At 48.6% G+C, this 25,152-nt stretch overlaps 1 protein-coding gene across 2 annotated transcripts in view; it reads left to right on the forward strand.

The window, feature by feature from the left end:
* KIF6 (kinesin family member 6) overlaps nt 1–25,152 on the forward strand; it is a 253,176-nt gene that overhangs the window by 15,766 nt on the left and 212,258 nt on the right. For both annotated transcript variants that reach the window (XR_014471556.1, XM_083175408.1), the window contains exons 4-5: nt 17,363–17,510; nt 17,706–17,815. Coding sequence is in view for 1 of the 2 variants with exons in the window: in XM_083175408.1 (XP_083031534.1) it covers nt 17,363–17,510; nt 17,706–17,815 (258 nt within the window). In the remaining variant the exon portion in view is untranslated. The remainder of the gene's footprint in view (nt 1–17,362; nt 17,511–17,705; nt 17,816–25,152) is intronic.

The following is a 25,152-nucleotide window of genomic DNA, read 5'->3' on the forward strand; positions in this document are numbered from 1 at the left end:
GCAGCCTTCTGTCCTCTAATACATGTTGTGTCCAGGCAGCCTTCTGTCCTCTAATACATGCTGTGTCCACGCAGCCTTCTGTCCTTTTAACCCCTTCCTGACAGAGCCAGTTTTTGCGTTCCTGACAGAGCCCTTTTTTTCAAATCTGACATGTCTCACTTAAGTGGGGATAACTTTTTTTTGCTTTTACTTATCCCAGTGATTTTGAGATTGTTTTTTCGTGACACATTGTACTTCAAGTTAGTGGTAAATTTTCGTCGATACAGTCTGTGTTTTTTTGTGAAAAATACCAAAATATCGTGAAAAAATGGAAAATTTAGCGATTTGCAAAATGTTAAATTTTCTGCTTGTGAGACAAATAATCATACCACTCAAAATAGTGAATAACTAACATAGACCATATGTATACTTTATGTTGACATCATTATTTCAACTTCCTTTTAATTTTTTGGGACACTAGGAGGCTTACAATATGAATAGCAAATTCTCAAATTTTCAAGAAAATTTCAAACACTGATTTTTTTAGGGACCAGTTCAGTTCTGATGTGACTTTGAGGGACTTGTATGTGAGACACCCCCATAAATGATGCCATTTCAAAAACTGCACCCCTCACAGTATTCAAAACAGCATTTTGGAAGTTTGTTAACCCTTTAGGTGTTTCACAGGAATTAAAACAAAGTGTAGGTGAAATTTCAAAATTTCTTTTTTTTTGCAGATTTGCAATTTTAATACATTTTTATAAGGAACACAGTACATTTTACTAGAGAAATGTGACTAAAAATTGATTCCCCCAATTATTTTGTTTTCATAAATATCCTATATGTGGCCCTAGTGTGCACGGTGACCAAACCACAGGCTTCATAATAGAAGGAGCACCTACTTGATTTTGGAGCCTCCTTTTTATGAGATTATTTTTTAGGCACCATGTAGGTTTCAAGGCACCATAAGATGCTAAAAGTTAGGAACCCCCCCACAAGTGACCCCATTTTGCAAACTACACCCCTCAGGGAATTCATCTAGGGGTATAGTGTACATTTCAAACCCCCAGGGGTTTCACCAATTGTGGTACAACTGGGCAGTGAAAATGAAAAATTATTTTTTTTACACAAAAATGCAGTTCTGGCTCCAAATTTGTCATTTTCAGAAGGTATGAAGGAGACAAAGCACCCCAAAATCTGTGCCCCAATTTCTCCCGAGTACGGCAATGCCTCACATGTGACCAAAAAATACCAGTTGGGTGCATGGCAGGACTCAGAAGGGAAGGAGTGATTTTTGGATTTTGCAGCTCAGATTCTGGTGGAATTTTGGTGGGTGCTATGTCGCATTAGCAAGACCCCCCAAGCACCAATACAGTGGAACCCCCCCACAAGTCACCCCATTTTGCAAACTACACCCCTCAGGGAATTCATCTAGGGGTATAGTGTACATTTCAAACCCCCAGGGGTTTCACCAATTTTGATACAAGTGGGCAGTGAAAATGAAAAATTACATTTTTTTACACAAAAATGCAGTTCTGGCTCAAAATTTTTCATTTTCAGAAGGTATGAAGGAGAAAAAGCACCCCAAAATCTGTGCCCCAATTTCTCCCGAGTACGGCAATGCCTCACATGTGACCAAAAAATACCAGTTGGGTGCATGGCAGGACTCAGAAGGGAAGGAGTGATTTTTGGATTTTGCAGCACAGATTCTGGTGGAATGAATGGTGGGTGCTATGTTGCACCAATACAGTGGAACCCCCCCACAAGTCACCCCATTTTGCAAAGTACACCCCTCAGGGAATTCATCTAGGGGTATAGTGTACATTTCAAACCCCCAGGGGTTTCACCAATTTTGATACAAGTGGGCAGTGAAAATGAAAAATTACATTTTTTTACACAAAAATGCAGTTCTGGCTCAAAATTTTTCATTTTCAGAAGGTATGAAGGAGAAAAAGCACCCCAAAATATGTGCCCCAATTTCTCCCGAGTACGGAAATGCCTCACATGTGACCAAAAAATACCAGTTGGGTGCATGGCAGGACTCAGAACGGAAGGAGTGATTTTTGGATTTTGCGGCTCAGATTCTGGTGGAATTTTGGTGGGTGCTATGTCGCATTAGCAAGACCCCCCAAGCACCAATACAGTGGAACCCCCCCACAAGTCACCCCATTTTGAAAACTACACCCCTCAGGGAATTCATCTAGGGGTATAGTGTACATTTCAAACCCCCAGGGGTTTCACCAATTTTGATACAAGTGGGCAGTGAAAATGAAAAATTACATTTTTTACACAAAAATGCAGTGCTGGCTCGAAATTTTTCATTTTCAGAAGGTATGAAGGAGAAAAAGCACCCCAAAATCTGTGCCCCAATTTCTCCCGAGTACGGCAATGCCTCACATGTGACCAAAAAATACCAGTTGGGTGCATGGCAGGACTCAGAACGGAAGGAGTGATTTTTGGATTTTGCAGCTCAGATTCTGGTGGAATTTTGGTGGGTGCTATGTCGCATTAGCAAGACCCCCCAAGCACCAATACAGTGGAACCCCCCCACAAGTCACCCCATTTTGAAAACTACACCCCTCAGGGAATTCATCTAGGGGTATAGTGTACATTTCAAACCCCCAGGGGTTTCACCAATTTTGATACAAGTGGGCAGTGAAAATGAAAAATTACATTTTTTTACACAAAAATGCAGTTCTGGCTCAAAATTTTTCATTTTCAGAAGGTATGAAGGAGAAAAAGCACCCCAAAATCTGTGCCCCAATTTCTCCCGAGTACGGCAATGCCTCACATGTGACCAAAAAATACCAGTTGGGTGCATGGCAGGACTCAGAAGGGAAGGAGTGATTTTTGGATTTTGCAGCTCAGATTCTGGTGGAATTTTGGTGGGTGCTATGTTGCATTAGCAAGACCCCCCAAGCACCAATACAGTGGAACCCCCCCACAAGTCACCCCATTTTGAAAACTACACCCCTCAGGGAATTCATCTAGGGGTATAGTGTACATTTCAAACCCCCAGGGGTTTCACCAATTTTGATACAAGTGGGCAGTGAAAATGAAAAATTACATTTTTTACACAAAAATGCAGTTCTGGCTCGAAATTTTTCATTTTCAGAAGGTATGAAGGAGAAAAAGCACCCCAAAATCTGTGCCCCAATTTCTCCCGAGTACGGCAATGCCTCACATGTGACCAAAAAATACCAGTTGGGTGCATGGCAGGACTCAGAACGGAAGGAGTGATTTTTGGATTTTGCAGCTCAGATTCTGGTGGAATTTTGGTGGGTGCTATGTCGCATTAGCAAGACCCCCCAAGCACCAATACAGTGGAACCCCCCCACAAGTGACCCCATTTTGCAAACTACACCCTTCAGGGAATTCATCTAGGGGTATAGTGTACATTTAAAACCCCCAGGGGTTTCACCAATTTTGATACAAGTGGGCAGTGAAAATGAAAAATTACATTTTTTACACAAAAATGCAGTTCTGGCTCAAAATTTTTCATTTTCAGAAGGTATGAAGGAGAAAAAGCACCCCAAAATCTGTGCCCCAATTTCTCCCGAGTACGGCAATGCCTCACATGTGACCAAAAAATACCAGTTGGGTGCATGGCAGGACTCAGAAGGGAAGGAGTGATTTTTGGATTTTGCAGCACAGATTCTGGTGGAATGAATGGTGGGTGCTATGTTGCACCAATACAGTGGAACCCCCCCACAAGTCACCCCATTTTGCAAACTACACCCCTCAGGGAATTCATCTAGGGGTATAGTGTACATTTCAAACCCCCAGGGGTTTCACCAATTTTGATACAAGTGGGCAGTGAAAATGAAAAATTACATTTTTTTAAACAAAAATGCAGTTCTGGCTCAAAATTTTTCATTTTCAGAAGGAATGAAGGAGACAAAGCACCCCAAAATCTGTGCCCCAATTTCTCCCGAGTACGGCAATGCCTCATGTGTGACCAAAAAGTGGCAGGACTCAGAAGGGAAGGAGTGATATTTGGATTTTGCAGCACAAATTCTGGTGGAATGATGGTGGGTGCTATGTCGCATTAGCAAGACCCCCAAAGCACCAATACAGTGGAACCCCCCCACAAGTGACCCCATTTTGCAAACTACACCCCTCAGGGAATTCATCTAGGGGTATAGTGTACATTTCAAACCCCCAGGGGTTTCACCAATTTTGATACAAGTGGGCAGTGAACATGAAAAATTACATTTTTTTGCACAAAAATGCAGTTCTGGCTCAAAATTTTTCATTTTCACAAGGAATGAAGGAGTCAAAGCACCCCAAAATCTGTGCCCCAATTTCTCCCGAGTACGGCAATGCCTCACATGTGACCAAAAAATACCAGTTGGGTGCATGGCAGGACTCAGAAGGGAAGGAGTGATTTTTGGATTTTGCGGCTCAGATTCTGGTGGAATGAATGGTGGGTGCTATGTGGCATTAGCAAGACCCCCGAAGCACGGTGAAATTATGAACCTAATATTCCATAGATGTGTGGTATATTTTAAAACACTCCTTTATACATAGGCCGGGTTTGTCGGGGCAAGTGTCACACTGGAAAATAGTTTGCTTTCTTATTCCCTTTTTATAGCAAACTTTGCACCTTTTTTGTGTCCTGCCCTTTTTTCCAGTGGAGGGGATTTCATCAGGAAAATGCTGCCCTGGTACAATACGGGGACCAGTACTAGAAGTACTGGGGCCCTCTGCCTGCTGGTTCCCAAATATTAGGCCCTTTATGACTTCCTCTTGAAAGTGCATAAATGTCCCCCTCTGGCCGGTAGAACGGAATAGCACGTAAGCGTTATACAGTGCCATCTGGATGATATACACGGCCACCTTCTTGTACCAGATTTTTGTTTTCCGCAGGGCACTGTACGGCTTCAGTACCTGATCTGAAAGATCCACTCCGCCCATGTACCTATTGTAATCCAGGATACAATTAGGTTTTGAGGTGTGGGTACTGGTACCTCGTACAGGGACGGAGGTGGTACTGTCTCCGTGAATTGTTGTCAGTATAAGGACATCCCTCTTGTCCTTATATTTGACCAACAACATATTTTCGTTGCATATTCCCCTGCTTTCACCCCTTCTCATTACTTGGGCAATGTGCGTTTTTGGGAGGCCTCTTTGGTTCTTGCGCACAGTACCGCAAGCTGCTGTACCTCTTGAACCAAGGGCCTTAAACAGGGGGATGCTGGTGTAAAAGTTATCCACATAGAGGTGATAACCTTTATCCAGGAAGGGGTGCACTAAATCCCAGACAATTTTCCCACTAACACCTACGAGGGAGGGGGGGCATTCTGGCGGTTGAATTCTTGAATCCTTCCCTTCATAAACCCTAAACCTGTGGGTGTACCCTGAGGTGCTTTCACACAGTTTATACATTTTTATGCCATACCTTGCCCTCTTACTGGGAAGGTACTGGCGGAATTTAACCCTTCCTTTAAAATGTATAAGGGACTCGTCGATACAAATAAATTTTTCAGGGATGTACACCTCTTCAAATTTGGCACTGAAATGATCAATGACCGGCCTGACTTTGAATAGCCGGTCAAAGGTGGGATCATCTCTGGGTGGGCACTGTGCATTATCGGTGTAATGTATAAATTTAAGAATTGTCTCAAATCGAGTCCGGGGCATGGCCATACGGTAAAATGGAGTACTGTACAGAACATCTGTACTCCAATATTGCCTAATTTCTGGCTTTTTTACTATGCCCATATGAAACACCAGACCCCAAAACGTCATCATCTCTACTGCATCTACAGGGGTCCACCTAGCAAATGATGACGTGGGGTTTTGAGCAATAAACTGCTGGGCATATAAATTAGTTTGGTCCACCATTAAATTTATAAAATCATCAGAGAAAAATAATTTGAAAAAGTCAATTTCTCTGAGACCTGTGGAATCAAATTGGATTCCTGGCATGGCCAAAAACTCAGGAACCTGGGGCTCAAAATTGTCTGGTGGTGGGGTCCATACTAGATCAATTATTGGGGGGGGAATCTCAGCTGATCTACGGGGGCGTCTTTGAGGGGGTCCCTCATCACCAGAGGAGGAAGAGGAGCTTAAGACGAATCCTTCAAATTCCCCGCTTGCATCACTGCCTGTGTCAGAGTCAGAGGCAAGCATGGCATATGCCTCCTCCACTGAATACATTCTCCTGGATGACTGGGAGGACATTTGGGAGGACATTTGGGAGGACATTTGGGATGCCATTTTTATTTTTGTGTTACTGGTAGTGAAATGTTTCAACACGTGTATAGTGTAGGGGGGGGTACAAACTTTATTTCAATCCGGGGGGTATGTAGTGTGTAGTGTGTATGTGGTGCAGAAAAAAAAAATACTTTATACCAATAAAAAAAAAAAAAAATGAAGGGGTTAAAAATAAAAAATTGAAGGGGTTAAAAAAAAAAAAAAAAGGTCCTGCGCCAAAAATTGAGCACAGATGTTGGTCAGTAACGTCTGTCACTGAACAGCGCTCAAAGGCAACAGGAATCTGATCAAAAAAAAAAAAAAAAATTGATCAACCCTGTGCCGAAAAAGCTGATCAGTGATGTACGTCACTGATCGGCGCACAGTGGCCACAGGACACCCACAAAATCAGTGTGTGTAAAAAAAAAATTAAAAAAAGACCCCACAGCACTCACAAAAAAAAAAAAAGGTGATCAGTGATGCGACACTGATTACCAGTGAGGGACAGCAGGTGCACAACCTTTGGTGCAACTGACAGTGCAACTGGCAGCAACTGACAGGTATATATATAAAAAAAAAACCTCTGCGCCCCCAAAAAGTTGCTGATCAGCACAGATATACTGATCAGCACAAAAGGGGGGGTAGCAGACACAAAATATACACTCTCTATCACTCTCTGTCACTATCTCTCTCTATCTCTCTATCTCTCACTATCTCTCACTATCTATCACTCTAGGACACTGCAGCAGCAGCACTGACAGTTATATGTATAAAAAAAAACTGCACCCCCAAAAAGGGGGGGTAGCAGACACAAAATATACACTCTCTATCACTCTCTGTCACTATCTCTCTCTATCTCTCTATCTCTCACTATCTATCACTATCTATCACTCTATGACACTGCAGCAGCAGCACTGACAGTTATATATATAAAATAAAACCCCTGCACCCCCAAAAAGGGGGGGTAGCAGACACAAATCTCTCTATCTCTCTACCTCTCACTATCTATCACTATCTATCACTATCTATCACTGTATGACACTGCAGCAGCAGCACTGACAGTTATTTATATATAGAAAACCCCTGCACCCCCAAAAAGGGGGGGTAGCAGACACAAAATATAGCTCTCTCTGTCACTATCTCTCTATCTCTCTCTATCTCTCTCTATCTCTCTCTCTATCTCTCTATCTCTCTATCACACTGCAGCAGCAGCAGGAAGTCTCAGGAAGTCAGATCCAGGAAGCGTCCAGCACGCTACAAGCAGTGATAAGGTGATCAGGTAAGGTATTTGCAAGGATCAGGTAAGTATTAGCAAGGATCAGGTCGGTATTCACGGCAGGCAGGCACGGTGACCGTTCTGCACGCTATTCCAGACCGGAATGGCGTCTGCAGCGCAGTCACCGTCAGTTTAAATGTCGCGCCTTGGCTGTGATTGGTCCGTGGGTCCCACGGACCAATCACAGCCTTGGGGGCAGGTGGGGTGAGGGTGGGGTGAGGTGTCATCGTCACCGATGACCCCCTCATGCCCCCTGACGCCCGGCGGTGATTGACACCTGTGTTACCGAGCGTCCGATTCGCTGGTAACACAGGAAAACGCTGTGAATGGCTGTTCACACTGAACAGCCAATCACAGCGATCGCCGACGGGGGGGCGACATCGCAGCCCCCCCTGGGCATGCAGGGACATGTCTGCTGTCAGGGACAGCAGACATCGTCCCTCTGTCACTGCGTCTCGAGACGCAGTGACAGTTTAAACTCATGACGTACATTTATGCCATGTGTCGGGAAGTACCTCCCGGCCATGACGTAAATGTACGTCAAATGTCGGGAAGGGGTTAATACGTGCTTTGTCCAAGAAGCCTTCTGTCCTCTAATATGTTCTGTATCCAAGCAGCCTTCTATCCTCTAATAAATGCTGTGTCCAAGCAGCCTTCTATCCTCTAATACGTGCTGTGTCCAAGCAGCCTTCTGTCCTCTAATACAGGCTGTGTCCACACAGCTTTCTGCCCTCTAATATGTGCTGTGTCCATGCAGCCTCCTGTCCTCTAATACGTGCTGTGTCCACGCAGCCTTCTGTCCTCTAATACGTGCTGTGTCCACACAGCTTTCTGCCCTCTAATATGTGATGTGTCCATACAGCCTTCTGTCCTCTAATACGTGCTGTGTCCACGCAGCCTTCTGTCCTCGAATACGTGTTGTGTCCACGCAGCCTCCTGTCCTCTAATACGTGCTGTGTCCAGGCAGCCTTCTGTCCTCTAATACATGCTGTGTCCACGCAGCCTTCTGTCCTCTAATACGTGCTTTGTCCAAGAGCGGTCTTCTGTCCTCTAATTTGTGCTATGTCCAAGAGCGGCCTTCTGTCCTCTAATTTGTGCTATGTCCAAGTGCGGCCCTCTGTCCTCTAATACGTTCTATATCCAAGCAGCCTGCTGTCCTCTAATATGTGCTGTGTCCACATTGCCCTTCTGTCCTCTAATTCATGCTGTGTACACGCAGCCTCCTGTCCTCTAATTCGTGCTGTGTACACGCAGCCCTCTCCCTCTAACACAGTAAATGCTGTGTCCACACTTCCCCCTGACGTCTAATATAGTAATATATGCTTAAAACTAATATAGATTAGTTTTGAGCAGCACCTGCCACATGGAGAAGGGTTTGGCTGATCTACCATGAGGGCAGTTCCCGGAGTGATTCCCATGTACAGGTTAGTGCTTCCCATTAAACCTGTGACCTACAGATACTGTATGTCCTCCTACACCCTTACTGCAGTCACGTCAAGCTGACCATCTAGTTGTGCCTGCTATGGTGCGACTTCTTTTGGTCAAAATCTATTCGCATTGCTGTGCTAAAAGGACACACAAGCAGCTTCTGGAGATTAAAATAATCTTATCTGAATCTCCCACCCACGTAAAACCCACCAAAATGGATCCAGCATCAGTTACAATTCCAATAGATCAGAGGCTCTACATCACGTACAGATGTAGCCACACTCGTCTATCCCGTTGACCCGCCATCCTGGCTTAGTTGTCGGGCCATGAGAAATGTTATGGCGCACTAAGGCGTACCATGAAAGCATGTAATTACACTGCTTCGCAGCTGGGTGGCGACTTCTCCAATTATGAAATCTACAGTACAGTGCTATGGATGGATATGTTACGCGCCATATCCATTTACTGTCCGCCTTTGCTTACACATTACCGGTATACAGTGTGCAGAGCTTACTCTATGGGTGGGCTCCCTTGTGCCCGATAGTTTCGGACCACCACCGTGTTGTACGGTAATTCTGCTACGTAGACACTCATTCCACCCCAGGGACTCAGTGGGGAAATGTATGCTACGTTTAGCTCCATAAGAGTGGGCTAAGCTCTTACAGTATATAAAAATAATAATAGCGTATCATCAAATGGAATCGTGACACACATCAGAGGTGCATGGCCAGAGTTCCCGAGGATCAGCTCAGATGCACACTGCGTAAATGCCCAGCATGCATCTGACTTTCAAAGGACAACCAGATGCGTTCTTTTAACACATTGTTGATTGATTCCATTTCATTTCCATCCTGGTTCTATCTTAATGCAATCCAAATTTTGGGTCTGTTTCCAATTATTATTATTAATTTTTTATATTTTTTCCTACCGGATGACCACATTGGCCAGGATGCCAGCGACTGTTCTAATACAATGCTGATTGTCAATGTTAACAATTAATTGCACAAATACATAATAAACTGTGTTGTGTTCCGCCAAGAAGCAAATCACAGCGCAGCTTCAGCGGTCTGCGTATCATAAAGGCCAGGAATGTATTTGTGGTCAGTTATGGCCGAATTAAGGGGGACTCGTGCTGTTTTATTATCTCTCTGGTTACATCACTTACACTAACTGGTTTGTAGGACTTTACATAGCTAGATAATACATCTTATAAAGCCAGTGCGCTGAAGAATAGCTGGAATGGGCAAATAACGTTTTGTGCAGTCCCTGTATGGGTCACACAGTGTGTGTGCGTGGTGCGCAATCAACAGCAGCTGGCATGGGGTTGTCAGACCCCAAGTTAAAGGTTTAGTAAAGAAAAGAATGTGCCAGCGCTGGCTATACCAATAATTGGATCAAATGTCTCTCAAAAAATGTAACAATATATAAAACACAATATATAAAATCTCAGGTTGAGAGGTGACTCATTAGACTTAGACGGCCTACACACATGCCGATATTAAGGCATTTTCTAAGCGATTTTGCTTAGTTTGGCAAAGTCGCTTAGCAAATGCCCTCACATCGGTGTATGTGTGGGGGCTATATCGGCAGCAGTGCGCATCCCCGCGCGTCTTTATCGCTGGCCGAGATTGATGGACAGTGTCCATCAATCTCGGCATCGGCAGGGTTCTCCCACCGGAGAACACTGGCGCTGTCTGCTCGCTTAGCACACAGAGCTGACAGCTCGCTCTGTGTGTGGGCTGTCAGCTCTGTGTGCTATGCGATAGCGGCGCAGCACAGCCCGACCTAGCATAGCATAACATCGCTATGTGTGTAGGGCCCATAAAACTCCAATTATTTGTATATTAGCATATATCACTGGGATATTTTAAACTTGGTGGTGGATCATAGATTGCTGATAAAGGTTTTATATTACCATCCTGAATGGTCTGGTCGATATTTGGATGTGTCCAGACAAAAGTGACGTACTGGTCCTGGGGTGCCCTATATTTTCAAGGGCTCTCGGTTCCCACTTTGTGCAGTCCTCCTCTTATTTTGCTGGATGAAATTAGGGATCATGCAGTCATCCCAAAAATAATTGGTCCAGATGATATTGAGGGGCGTCTGTGGGTGGGTAGGACAAGTCACTGTGTCATCAGAAATGGTGTCGGCAAAACCAGTTTAGTGGTGCTCAACGAGTTTCCCCGGAAAGTTGTGCTTCCGGCTTCCTCAGGAGAAAGTGCCACTTGCTGTGCACCAGCTAGGTGACCTGGGAAATGGGACAGTTTGTAATGACAACAGCTGTGTTCCAGCTAGGGGATTTGGAAAACGTGGACCGTTGGTAGCTAGTGAGGACCGGTTTGGCCAGCACTGCTGTGTATGCATGATGGTACTGTCAAGTGTCAAAGGATGGCACCTTGGTAGAATCATGTTGCTGTATTGGGGAATGAAGTAAAATTGTGCAGTCAGATTTAGAGTTGGGAGGATGGGATAAGGGGGGGGGGGGGTCCTCTATATGAACTCTAAATCACACTTTAGGACTGTAGGGATAAAGTTAACCAGCATTTGTGGATTACATGCATATACAGTAGTTTTTCCATGCAAATAATTGGCTTTTTCAACCATTGCAGCATATTGAATAGCCATAGGTAAACTTTGTGACCAGAAACCATTTCAATAAGTAAAGCAGACGTGTATCATTCACAGAGCTGTGCAACTAAATGGATTCATGGTGAGTTGGTTACATAGTTGTGTTCTTGGGGAGAGAGCTAGAAGGAGTCAGCGGAAACCTTAAATACACCGTACAGTAACAGTATATATTTATATACCGATTCCCTCATTACATTGGTTGTGTGTCTGATTCTGCTCTATTCCAGCTACGATGTACTCAGTGACCTATCTCCAGTGCAGCCGCCCTCCTACCATGTCTCCTACCATTATACAGCTGCGATGTGTGTTTTACATCAGTTATCACCAGTCCTAGTTACACATATACCACAGTCTGGTGCATCTTTCTGTGCAGCTTTGGGCACTGTCTGGGACAGCGGCAGCAGAAATTTCCCTGTAAAGCAGGGGTGTCAAACTCAAATTCATCGGGGGCCGCATCAGCAGTTTGGTCACCCTCAAAGGGCCGGTCCCCCAAAAAGTACAAATGACAGAAAACTTGTACAAGGTGTACTTTAAAGCAGTATGAAACAGGACATGCATATAACAATAATGCGATAATGGTGGGCCATCAAACACAGAGCTATGCTGCAGAAATGTAATTCCACATCCAGTACTAATTATATTGAGGTGCAGGGTTCAGTGGTAGACAGTGACAGAAGGTACAGAGCTGCCTTAGAGGAGGTGACACCATTTTGGGAAAGACATTTTAATGTGGGCTAGCAAGATAGACACGCAGTGACTAGAGCAGAGCATGGCCTGGTGTGTAAATGTCACCCTCAGTGACAGAGATCCCCACGTACAGCGACCAGCCCGAGCTATACACTACTAACCTATTTCAGTCAGCCGCCTCGCACACATGGTTACCGCTACTACCAGCAGTCCAGCACGGATCGCCAGCTGCGTGACGTCCCAGTCCCAGCAGCCAACCCCGCAGCTCCGGCGAGCGAGCGAGTGCGCGCCTGGGGTGGGTGAGAGGAGGTGGCCTAGACAGGAGCTGGGACACACTGCCCCTGCGTGCTATCTCCTCACGCGGGCCACATGACGAGGTCTGGCGGGCCGGCCTTGTGTTTGACACCCGTGCTGTAAAGGATCTTCTAGAACTGGCTTTAGGATGTGCTGGGAACTTACGTCATTCTAATACAGTATATCATGTACAGTGATCCTGTATCCCAGATGTACTCATCGGTACAAAGCTTGTGATCTCGATACAAGCCCCTGACGCTGTGCTGTAATAAGTGTTCCTATTATTCTGAAGATGACTTGATATGGTTATTGATCATTAGGTCTCCAGCAATTAGGTCAACATGCATTGGGTCGACACCGTTAGGTCGACATGTCATTAGGTCGACTTGGGCAAGGTTGACAGTCAAAAGGTTGACATGGGGTTTTTCACTCTTTTTTTTACCTGAATGTCGACACAGTCAACATGGACACTGTATTGTACCAACACGTCCCCTCGTATGGTTCGGGCACGGTGCCACGCTACGCTCGGCACACTATTTTATTCTCCCACCGTGCCCTACTGGAAGTTAGGGCATGAAATACCACCTGACGGCACATGTCGGCTCGAAAAAACAGTGAAAAACCCCACGTCCACCTTTTGACTGTCAACATTGCCAGATGACATGACAACCTACACCCATGTCGACCTAGACTCCAAGGGTGTGGAATGGGACTCCGACAGTGGGGATATCCCGACCTCGGGATCCCGACTGCCGGTGCTCCAACAGGGGGTGAGCGCAAAGAAGCCCCTTGCGGTCTCGCTACATTTGCCACAGGTTCTGTTCTCCCTCGTGGGGGTCGTGGACCCAGCAAACCTGTTAGTTGAGGAGTCAATTTGCAAAAAATCCCTGCCTAGTGCGTGGTTGAAAATAACTCTCACAGTTTCCAGACCACCCAGCAGGTCACATGTTCCAGGTCACCTGACAGGTGCACAGGGAGAGTTAACCAACTGTCACATTTTCCAGAGTACAATGGTGACACATTGTAAATAGCAGACTAACCTTTTGCTCCACAACTCTGAAGCCACCAATTGCAACACAAGTATGTTTCAGGAGATCTATGACCAGAGCGCTTTAATTTGGTACATGAAGTGCCCTGCTCAGACAACGGCATAACTTGGCATCACTCAGAGAAGTTGTCCTCCTGTTATTAATGTATAGATTTGCGATATGATTATTACGTATTGTAACCAGGGCCGTTTCTAGAGGCGGACAAGCCGTGCAGCAGCCCGGGGCGCTGCACGGCTTGTCCGCCTCTGTTAAACAGCCAGGGCGCCCGGCAATGTTTCCTGTAAGGTGCGCACAGGGGCACCACAGGAGAGGACAATACAGCAGAGGCGCAGCGGAAGGTCAGGTGTGCTGCTGGCTGCCTTAGCCTGCGCCTGTCATACTGTATGACAGCCAGCAGCACGATCCCCTCACCTGCTCTTCCCTCTCCTCTGTGCTGTGCTGCCCTGCCCTGTCAGATATTTTAGGCAGCGTATGTCATCGGCCCCAGCTTCCTGATCTAACAGGAAGTCACATGGTGCACACTCCCTGTGTGCACGAGGAGCCCTGCTCAACCTCAGCCCACTAACTAGTGAGAAGAGCAGCAGCAGCAGAAGCCAACTCTTGGACACTCACAGGAGCAGAGAGGTCAGGCAAGTGCTTCTAAAAATCGGGGGAGAGTGTCACATTAAGCTTCGTTTTTTTTTTTTTGGGGGGGGGGGGGGGAGGTATAGGGACTAGGGAGAGTGTGTCATTAAGCCTGGGAGGGGGTCACATTAAGCTATGGGGAGGGAGGGGGAGAGGGAGAGTGTCACAGTAAGCTTTGGGGTGGGAGGGGGGAGAGTGTCATTAAGCCTTGGGGGGGTCACATTAAGCTTTGGGGAGTGGGGAGGGAGCTTTGGGGTGGGAGGGCAGAGAGTGTCACATGAAGCCTGGGGGGGGGGGGAGGGGAGAGTGTCACATTAAGCTTTGGGTGGGAGGGAGAGTGTGTCATTAAGCCGGGGAGGGAGGGGGGAGAGTGTCACATTAAGCTTTGGAGGGGGGGGGGGGGAACGTCACATTAATGTTGGGTGTGGATCATTTTCTTGACCACATTTAGGTCGACAGTCATTAGGTCGACCATGTTGGGTCGACAGGGGGGAAGGTCGACAGGGTTGTAGGTCAACATGGGTCAAGGTCGACAGGTGTTTAGGTCGACATGGTACAAGGTCCACAAGTAGTTAGGTCGACATGGGTTTTTCACTGTTTTTTTACCCGAATGTCGACACAGTCGACATGGACACAGCTGGAGGTGAACCACAGCCCCTCGCAACGCTCGCTTCGCTCGTGATGCTTTGGGCACTATTTTATTCTCCCACCATGCCCTAGTGGATGGTAGGGCATGAAATACCGCCTGTCGGGACATGTCGGCTCAAAAACAGTAAAAAACCCATGTTGACCTAACTACCTGTCGACCTAACCCATGTCAACCTTGTCCCATGTCGACATAAGCACCTGTTGACCTTGACCCATGTCGACCTACAACCCTGTCGACCTTCCCCTCTGTCGACCCAACGTGGTCGACCTAATGACTGTCGACCTAAGTGTGGTCTACAAAACGACCGTATACCGTAATGTTTGGGGAGGGAGGGGGGAGAGTGTCACATTAAGATTTGGGGGGGGGGGTGTCACATTAATGTTTGGAGAGAGAAGGGGAGAGTGTCACATTAAGGTTTGGGGGTGTCACATTAAAGTGTGGGGGGGAGAGTGTCACAATAATGTTTGCGGGGGAGTGTCACATTAAACTTTGGAGAGGAAGGGGATAGTGGCACATTAAGCTTTGGGGAGGAAGGGGATAGTGGCACATTAAGCCTGGGGGGGGGGGGGTGTCACATTAAGGTTTAGAGGGGGAAGGGGAGAGGGTCACATTAAGGTTTGGGTGGGCGTGTCACATTATGGTTTACATTAATGTTTAGGGGGAGAATGTCACAGTAATGCTGGCTTGGTGGGAGAGAGTGTCAAAGTAATGTGTACTAGAGCTGACTTCGGCGACTGTCAGCGACTGTCAGCTCTTCCAGGTACCCCTCTGCCGTGCTGGCCCGCCGCTGATTCCCCCAGCTGAGAGCAGCTGTCAGCTATATCAGCTGGCTTGGAACCGCCGCTGCTACTCTGGCTCCCACAGTTCGGATCCCCCCAGCCGCCGAAGTCCCTGGCTTGTATCGGGGAATGGCGGGGCAGTCTCCAGTGTGCTCACTTAGGGCACAAAATTTATTTGAGCGACCACCGTCACTGTTGGGGGCAGGCTCGGCACCAGTACTGAGATGCTGGGCTTCCTTCTCCCAAGCTCTCCCTGCTTGCATCTGACATTGACACTGCAGAAGAGGGGACAGACATGCAGGCAATGGGGCACATTTATCAATGATCGCATTTACAATGCGATCTGGGCGGAATATTACCGCCCAGGATCGCATTGTAAAATGTGATCAAATCACTGGGATGTATCATCCGTGGCACTGCAGGGACAGGGCCCTGAAAGAAGCCCGTCCCTGTGAAGTGTATCATCCCTGGCACTGCTGCGCGCGCCTCTGCTGTATTGTCCTCTCCTGTGGTGACCCTGTGCGCACCTTACAGGAAACATTGCCGGGCGCCCTGGCTGTTTACACACATATGTGTGTGTGTGTGTGTATATATATATATATATGTGTGTGTGTGTGTGTATGTGTATGTATATATATATATATATATATATATATATATCTATCTCTATCTGTATGTATATAAACATATGTATTTATATATATGTCACTGTGGGGGCATATATTTCTGTCACTAGGGGCATATGTGTGTCACTGTGGGGGCATATATTTCTGTCACTGTGGGGGCATATATTTCTGTCACTATGGGGGCATATGTGCGGCGCTGTGGGGGCATATCTGGCACATCTGGCACTGTGGGGGCATATATTTGTTGCACTGTGGGGGCATATGTGTGGCACTGTGGGGGCATATGTATGGCGCTGTGGGGGCATATATTTGTGGCACTGTGGGGGCATATATGTGTGGCGCTGTGGGGGCATATCTGGCACTGTGGGGGCATATTAGTAAACGGCATCAGTTGTGTAATTGCCATCACAGTGTGGGGTCTAATGGGCATCACGGTGTGCAGCGTAATGTGTGATTGTCATCATGGTCTGCGACATAATGTTTAATTGTCATCACGGTGTGCAGCGTAATATGTAATTGTCATCACAGTGTACGGCGTAATGTGTAATTGGCATCACGGATAAATAGTGTATAATGATTGAAGTAGCCTGTCATTGTTTGGCCTTGATCTGTGAGGCGTACTAGGTCATTGTGTGGCCTTCAGCCTGCCAACTTAAGTGGCGGTAACCAATGTCTGGTCATGCAGGTTGCAAAAGTGTGATGTAAGCTAATTGTTTGGTACTTATGTAATATCTGGGCTCCCGTTTTTCTTATGAGACCGCGTCCCCTCGCAGGGCTCGCCGCGCTTCGGGCACGGTGGCTCGCTGCGCTCGCCACACTATATAAAATCAACTCCATGCGTAGTTGGATAGTAGGGGTATGAAAAAATGGGGTGCATTTAACATGGTAGCCCAGATAATACATAAGTACCTATTGTTTTCCTGCTAGACCACGCCCTTATATTAAACCACACCCCCTTTAAAATTATGCCACACCCCCTATTTCGGCGCGCGCCTCGGGCGCGCGCAATTTCTATGTTACCATGTTATGTATTGGGGGGGGGGGGGGGGGCGCATTTTTATTTCTTCGCCCTGGGAGCTAAATTGTCTAGAAACAGCCCTGATTGTAACACAATGTAACTCACTGGGATCTGTGTTTCTTTGCAGTGTGCTTACTGGCTACAATGGGACCATATTTGCCTATGGACAGACTGGCAGTGGTAAAACATTTACCATCACCGGAGGAGCCGAGCGTTACAGCGACAGGGGGGTCATCCCCAGGATACTGTCCTTCATGTTTGAGCAGTTTCAGAAGGTATTCGCTCTTTTATATTGTATAGCGCCCTCTGCCAATGGTGACCTGTACATTCAGGGAGGGCTGCAGGTGAGACGTAGGATCACTGTGTGCCGTGCATTATATTGGTGGAATCTAGACAATATTGATGTGTTTAGGAGCGATTGCAGATCATCCTTTGTGTGCGTAACTCATACGGATGTCTTCCTTCATCAGGACAGCAGTAAAGTCTACACCATCCACATCTCCTACCTAGAAATATACAACGAGTGCGGCTACGATCTCCTCGATCCAAGACATGAAGCCTCCAAGCTGGAAGATCTCCCGTAAGTTCTGTCGCAGTCCTACACCTAAACATTTCATTGGTTATGCATTAAGCAATTGTCTCCTACTTGCCCATAACAAACAGCTCAAACTACATCCAACGGTCTTGAATTACATACAGGACAAAAAGCTCAAGCGGTAAAGCATAGCATCTCAGTTTTTCTGACTTGTGTATGAATCCACAAACCCTTCCTCTAATACCCATAGTTGCACATCTATTCAATCATATTTTTTATTATATGATAAACAGACAGACATAGATAACATTTAGTGCATATGAATATACACCGTGTGACTGGGCATGATCTGCCAACCGTATTGGTTACCGGTTTTATTGGGTTTATCTGTTGTCAATGCAGCGTCATGTCCTTCACCTAATTTTTCCATTGTTGGGAGGGTACAGCTGGCACCTGGAATTAATGACACTCTTTAACCCTTTGAGTGCCAACATCGACTAAAAAGGCCAGCGTCGCTCACATTTGTTATATGAATTCAAAGAAAAAATGTGTAAAAAAACATATTTCCTATAAAAGATAAACATTATGGGGGAAATTTACTAAAGGAAATTTGTAAAAAAAATAGGTGTATTTGTATCCAGAATTACACTTATTTTTTACATTTACTATCCCGAAAATATGGCAATTCGTAGTCGTATTGATGTGCTATCAATACGAATATGAATTGCCGTATTTTCGGGATAGTAAATGTCAATAATAAGTGTAATTCTGGATACAAATACACCTATTTTTTACAAATTTCCTTTAGTAAATTTCCCCCTATAGGTCAATACATATGGCAATATTTCACACCAATTTTGAAAATTTACACTAAAAGAGTTAATGGACAAAACCATGTGCACTGCAGGGAGGCAGATGTAACATGTGCAGAGAGAGTTAGATTTGGGTGAGTTATTTTGTTTCTGTGCAGAGTAAATACTGACTGCTTTTTGCTGACACTGCAATTTAGATTTCAGTTCAAACACACCCCTACCCAAATGTATCTCTCTCTGCACATGTTACATCTGCCCCACCTGCAGTGCAGCTTTGTTTTGTCCATTAAAGAAGGAATTTACTTTTGCAAACCCACCAGAATCACACCCTAAAGGTGGCCCTACACTACTGCGATGTATCGCAGCAGTCTATGGCCATCAGATTCCCCTGAGCTGACCGGGACCTTCCTGTGATAGATTACATGCATTTCTTTCACATGCCATGTATCGCATGTGCCCCCGTTCCCCTTCCGCCAGGAGGGGGCGAAGTCGGAGGATGGACAGGCAGCAGATCCGACCTCCTGCTCAGGTCCGATGCGCACAGGTCTGTGCAATGGTCCCGAGGAGGATCTCAAACACATTCGATTTAGGACAATTTCTTGGCCCAATCCGTGGGGAATGGGTGAAAGTGGCCCAAATCGGACTGGCGTATGGGCACCTTAATACTGCCCATACATTTGTGTGATTGTATGTGATGCGATATTGCACTGCAATTTCCCTTGAAGCTCCCCATGCGACAAATCGCACCTGTGCTTTTTTTCACATTCGATGTGTGTACTGTACAATCATCTGATAAATCCCAGGCCCCTTGAGACTTGAAATCGGGTAATGGAATGAGGGCTGGGCTATCTGGGGGCATATAAACTGGTATATCGCACTGCGATAAATCGCATGTGTTTAAAAAGCACAGGCGATGCAATAAATATTATGTGCAGCACATAATATCTTGAGACGCGAGATTGGACCAGCGCATCACATCGGGTGGTGCATGTTATTGGCGTGCGACCCATGCAATTTGTCGCTGCGATTTATCACAATCGTATGACTGTACCGGAGTTCTCACAAGGGTATGGGCACCATTCATTGCTAATTGCAAGCTGTTTGGCTCCAGAAAGCTGGCACAAGGGTTACTGTTACTGTTACAGCTGAGGTGGCTCTCACAGGGTGCTGTACCGCCTGCTAACATATACTGGCAGTCGCTTTTCTCAGCCTTGCCCATGTGTTCCTGCGAGTGCTGCTGTACCCGGGTTATGGTTCTTAATACTACTGTAAGATCACCTATACCGTACCATTTTGTAATGCCTGGGGCACAGACACACTGTGTCATATTGTGAGGAGGGGGAATGAGAGGAGCCTGGGCAGGTATACACAGTATACAGGTAATCACATATACCGTACATACAATAAATAACACACCTGTACACACACAGGTACCACACCATTACTGAGAGGAGCCTGGGCAGGTATACACAGTATACAGGTAATCACATATACCGTACATACAATAAATAACACACCTGTACACACAGGTACTACACCATTACTGAGAGGAGCCTGGGCAAGTATACAGGTGTTTGCCTATTACAGCTGGGCGCTTCTATTATAGTACTCCTCTCGGTACTTGTTTCCTAGCCGGGCGCCCACTAAGCTAATTGCTTAGTGGGCTATTCTGCGTAGGAAAATCGCATCGCATCGCATCGCATCGCATGGGCCATTTTAGTGCCGTGCAATGCGATTTTTTAATGTAATTTATTCACTGCACTGTTGGCCCTAGGGGATCGCATCTCATCGCACCTCCCGCAAAATCACATGCAATTTTATCGGGTATGCGATGCCATTACATAACTTATAAAATAATATGATTGTATGACATACAATGATGTTTTACGCACCCCCCCCCCCCCCACTATCCACGCCACCCCGAAGCGTGGCGAGTGCAGTGGAACGCGTCCTCAGACGTTTTCATACGTATAATGTGGCAAGCGCAGCGAGCCACCGAGCCCGAAGCATGGCGAAGTACGCGGAATACATGTACAGTAATACGCTGCACTTCGGGCTCGCCACACTCTATAAAATCAACTCCACGCCGACGTGGATAGTGGGGGTATGAAAACTTCGGAGGTCGCGTTCCGCCGCCCCTCGCTGGGCTCGCTGCGCTCGCCATGCTTCGTGGTGGCGTGGATAGTGGGGGGGGGTGCGTAAAACATCATTGTATGTCATACAATGATATTATTGTATAGCTAATGAAATGGCATCGCACACCCTATAAAATCGCATGCGATTTTGCTGGAGATGAGATGCGATCCCCTGGGGCATACAGAGCAGTGAATAAATTACATAAAAAAATCGCATCACACGGCACTAAAATGGCCCATGCGATGCAATGCGATTTCACTACGTTTACGTACGTAGGAAACAAGTACCCTCCTCTTCTATCTGTGGGCTATATAATGTCTGCATAACCCATGGTTCCAGCACCCTAAACTTAACCCTCACACACCACAGCCTAACCCTATCTCCCCCACCTTTCTAAGTTCTCTTACCCTCCCCATTAGTGTCTAACCCTAACCCTTGGTCCTTGCAACCTAACCCTCTCACCCCCAGAGCCTGACCCTGTCCCTGCAACCTAACCCTCTCACCCCCAGAGCCTGACCCCATCCCTGCAACTTAAACCTCTCACCCCCAGAGCCTGACCCTGTCCCTGCAACCTAACCCTCTCACCCCCAGAGCCTGACCCTGTCCCTGCAACCTAACCCTCTCACCCCCAGAGCCTGATCCTGTCCCTGCAACCTAACCCTCTCACCCCCAGACCCTGTCCCTGCAACCTAACCCTCTCGCCCCCAGAGCCTGACCCTGTTCTTGCAACCTAACCCTTTAGCCCCCAGAACCTGACCCTGTCCCTGCAACCTAACCCTCTCACCCCCATGGCCTGACCCTGTCCCTGCAACCTAACCCTCTCACCCCCATAGCCTGACCCTGTCCCTGCAACCTAACCCTCTCACCCCTCCATAGCCTGACCCCCATCCCTGCAACCTAACCCTCTCACCCCCAGAGCCTGACCCTGTCCCTGCAACCTAACCCTCTCACCCCCCCATAGCCTGACCCTGTCCCTGCAACCTAACCCTTTCACCCCCAGACCCTGACCCTGTCCCTGCAACCTAACCCTCTCACACCCAGAGCCTGACCCTGTCCCTGCAACCTAAACCTCTCACCCCCATATCCTAACCCTGTCCCTGCAACCTAACCCTCTCACCCCAGAGCCTGACCCTGTCCCTGCAACCTAACCCTCTCACCCCCAGAGCCTGACCCTGTCCCTGCAACCTAACCCTCTCGCCCCCAGAACCTGACCCTGTCCCTGCAACCTAACCCTCTCACCCCCAGAGCCTGATCCTGTCCCTGCAACCTAACCCTCTCACCCCCAGACCCTGTCCCTGCAACCTAACCCTCTCACCCCCATATCCTAACCCTGTCCCTGCAACCTAACCCTCTCACCCCCATAGCCTGACCCTGTCCCTGCAAACTAACCCTCTCACCCCCATATCCTAACCCTGTCCCTGCAACCTAACCCTCTCACCCCCAGAGCCTGACCCTGTCCCTGCAACCTAACCCTCTCACCCCTCCATAGCCTGACCCCCATCCCTGCAACCTAACCCTCTCACCCCCAGAGCCTGACCCTGTCCCTGCAACCTAACCCTCTCACCCCCAGAGCCTGACCCCCATCCCTGCAACCTAACCCTCTCACCCCCATATCCTAACCCTGTCCCTGCAACCTAACCCTCTCACCCCTCCATAGCCTGACCCTGTCCCTGCAACCTAACCCTCTCACCACCATAGCCTGACCCTGTCCCTGCAACCTAGCCCTCTCACCCCCATAGCCTGACCCTGTCCCTGCAACCTAACCCTCTCACCCCCATGGCCTGACCCTGTCCCTGCAACCTAACCCTCTCACCCCCATAGCCTGACCCTGTCCCTGCAACCTAACCCTCTCACCCCTCCATAGCCTGACCCTGTCCCTGCAACCTAACCCTCTCACCCTCATAGCCTGACCCTGTCCCTGCAACCTAACCCTCTCGCCCCTCCATAGCCTGACCCTGTCCCTGCAACCTAACCATCTCACCCCTCCATAGCCTGACCCTGTCCCTGCAACCTAACCCTCTCACCCCTCCATAGCCTGACCCCCATCCCTGCAACCTAACCCTCTCACCCCCAGAGCCTGACCCTGTCCCTGCAACCTAACCCTCTCACCCCCAGAGCCTGACCCCCATCCCTGCAACCTAACCCTCTCACCCCCATATCCTAACCCTGTCCCTGCAACCTAACCCTCTCACCCCTCCATAGCCTGACCCTGTCCCTGCAACCTAACCCTCTCACCACCATAGCCTGACCCTGTCCCTGCAACCTAGCCCTCTCACCCCCATAGCCTGACCCTGTCCCTGCAACCTAACCCTCTCGCCCCTCCAAAGCCTGACCCTGTCCCTGCAACCTAACCCTCTCACCCCCATAGCCTGACCCTGTCCCTGCAACCTAACCCTCTCACCCCCATGGCCTGACCCTGTCCCTGCAACCTAACCCTCTCACCCCCATGGCCTGACCCTGTCCCTGCAACCTAACCCTCTCACCCCTCCATAGCCTGACCCTGTCCCTGCAACCTAACCCTCTCACCCTCATAGCCTGACCCTGTCCCTGCAACCTAACCCTCTCACCCCTCCATAGCCTGACCCTGTCCCTGCAACCTAACCCTCTCACCCCTCCATAGCCTGACCCTGTCCCTGCAACCTAACCCTCTCACCCCCATAGCCTGACCCTGTCCCTGCAACCTAACCCTCTCACCCCCATAGCCTGACCCTGTCCCTGCAACCTAACCCTCTCACCCTCATAGCCTGACCCTGTCCCTGCAACCTAACCCTCTCACCCCTCCATAGCCTGACCCTGTCCCTGCAACCTAACCCTCTCACCCCCTGAGCCTGTCCCTGTCCCTGCAACCTAACCCTCTCACCCCATATCCTAACCCTGTCCCTGCAACCTAACCCTCTCACCCCCAGAGCCTGACCCTGTCCCGGCAACCTAACCCTCTCACCCCATGTCCTAACCCTGTCCCTGCAACCTAACCCTCTCACCCCCAGAGCCTGACCCTGTCCCTGCAACCTAACCCTCTCACCCCCTGAGCCTGACCCTGTCCCTGCAACCTAACCCTCTCACCCCCATGGCCTGACCCTGTCCCTGCAACCTAACCCTCTCACCCCCATATCCTAACCCTGTCCCTGCAACCTAACCCTCTCACCCCCATAGCCTGACCCTGTCCCTGCAAACTAACCCTCTCACCCCCATATCCTAACCCTGTCCCTGCAACCTAACCCTCTCACCCCCAGAGCCTGACCCCCGTCCCTGCAACCTAACCCTCTCACCCCTCCATAGCCTGACCCCCGTCCCTGCAACCTAACCCTCTCACCCCCAGAGCCTGACCCTGTCCCTGCAACCTAACCCTCTCACCCCCAGAGCCTGACCCCCATCCCTGCAACCTAACCCTCTCACCCCCATATCCTAACCCTGTCCCTGCAACCTAACCCTCTCACCCCTCCATAGCCTGACCCTGTCCCTGCAACCTAACCCTCTCACCACCATAGCCTGACCCTGTCCCTGCAACCTAGCCCTCTCACCCCCATAGCCTGACCCTGTCCCTGCAACCTAACCCTCTCGCCCCTCCAAAGCCTGACCCTGTCCCTGCAACCTAACCCTCTCACCCCCATAGCCTGACCCTGTCCCTGCAACCTAACCATCTCACCCCCATAGCCTGACCCTGTCCCTGCAACCTAACCCTCTCACCCCCATGGCCTGACCCTGTCCCTGCAACCTAACCCTCTCACCCCCATAGCCTGACCCTGTCCCTGCAACCTAACCCTCTCACCCCTCCATAGCCTGACCCTGTCCCTGCAACCTAACCCTCTCACCCTCATAGCCTGACCCTGTCCCTGCAACCTAACCCTCTCACCCCCATAGCCTGACCCTGTCCCTGCAACCTAACCCTCTCACCCCCAGAGCCTGATCCTGTCCCTGCAACCTAACCCTCTCACCCCCAGACCCTGTCCCTGCAACCTAACCCTCTCACCCCCATAGCCTGACACTGTCCCTGCAACCTAACCCTCTCACCCCCAGAGCCTGATCCTGTCCCTGCAACCTAACCCTCTCACCCCCAGACCCTGTCCCTGCAACCTAACCCTCTCGCCCCCAGAGCCTGACCCTGTTCTTGCAACCTAACCCTTTAGCCCCCAGAACCTGACCCTGTCCCTGCAACCTAACCCTCTCACCCCCATGGCCTGACCCTGTCCCTGCAACCTAACCCTCTCACCCCCATAGCCTGACCCTGTCCCTGCAACCTAACCCTCTCACCCCCATAGCCTGACCCTGTCCCTGCAACCTAACCCTCTCACCCCCCCATAGCCTGACCCTGTCCCTGCAACCTAACCCTCTCACCCCCCCATAGCCTGACCCTGTCCCTGCAACCTAACCCTCTCATACCCCCATAGCCTGACCCTGTCCCTGCAACCTAACCCTCTCACCCCCATAGCCTGA

This window comes from Crinia signifera, chromosome 3 (genome assembly GCF_055691185.1).
Source record: "Crinia signifera chromosome 3, ASM5569118v1, whole genome shotgun sequence".
NCBI lineage: Eukaryota > Metazoa > Chordata > Amphibia > Anura > Myobatrachidae > Crinia > Crinia signifera.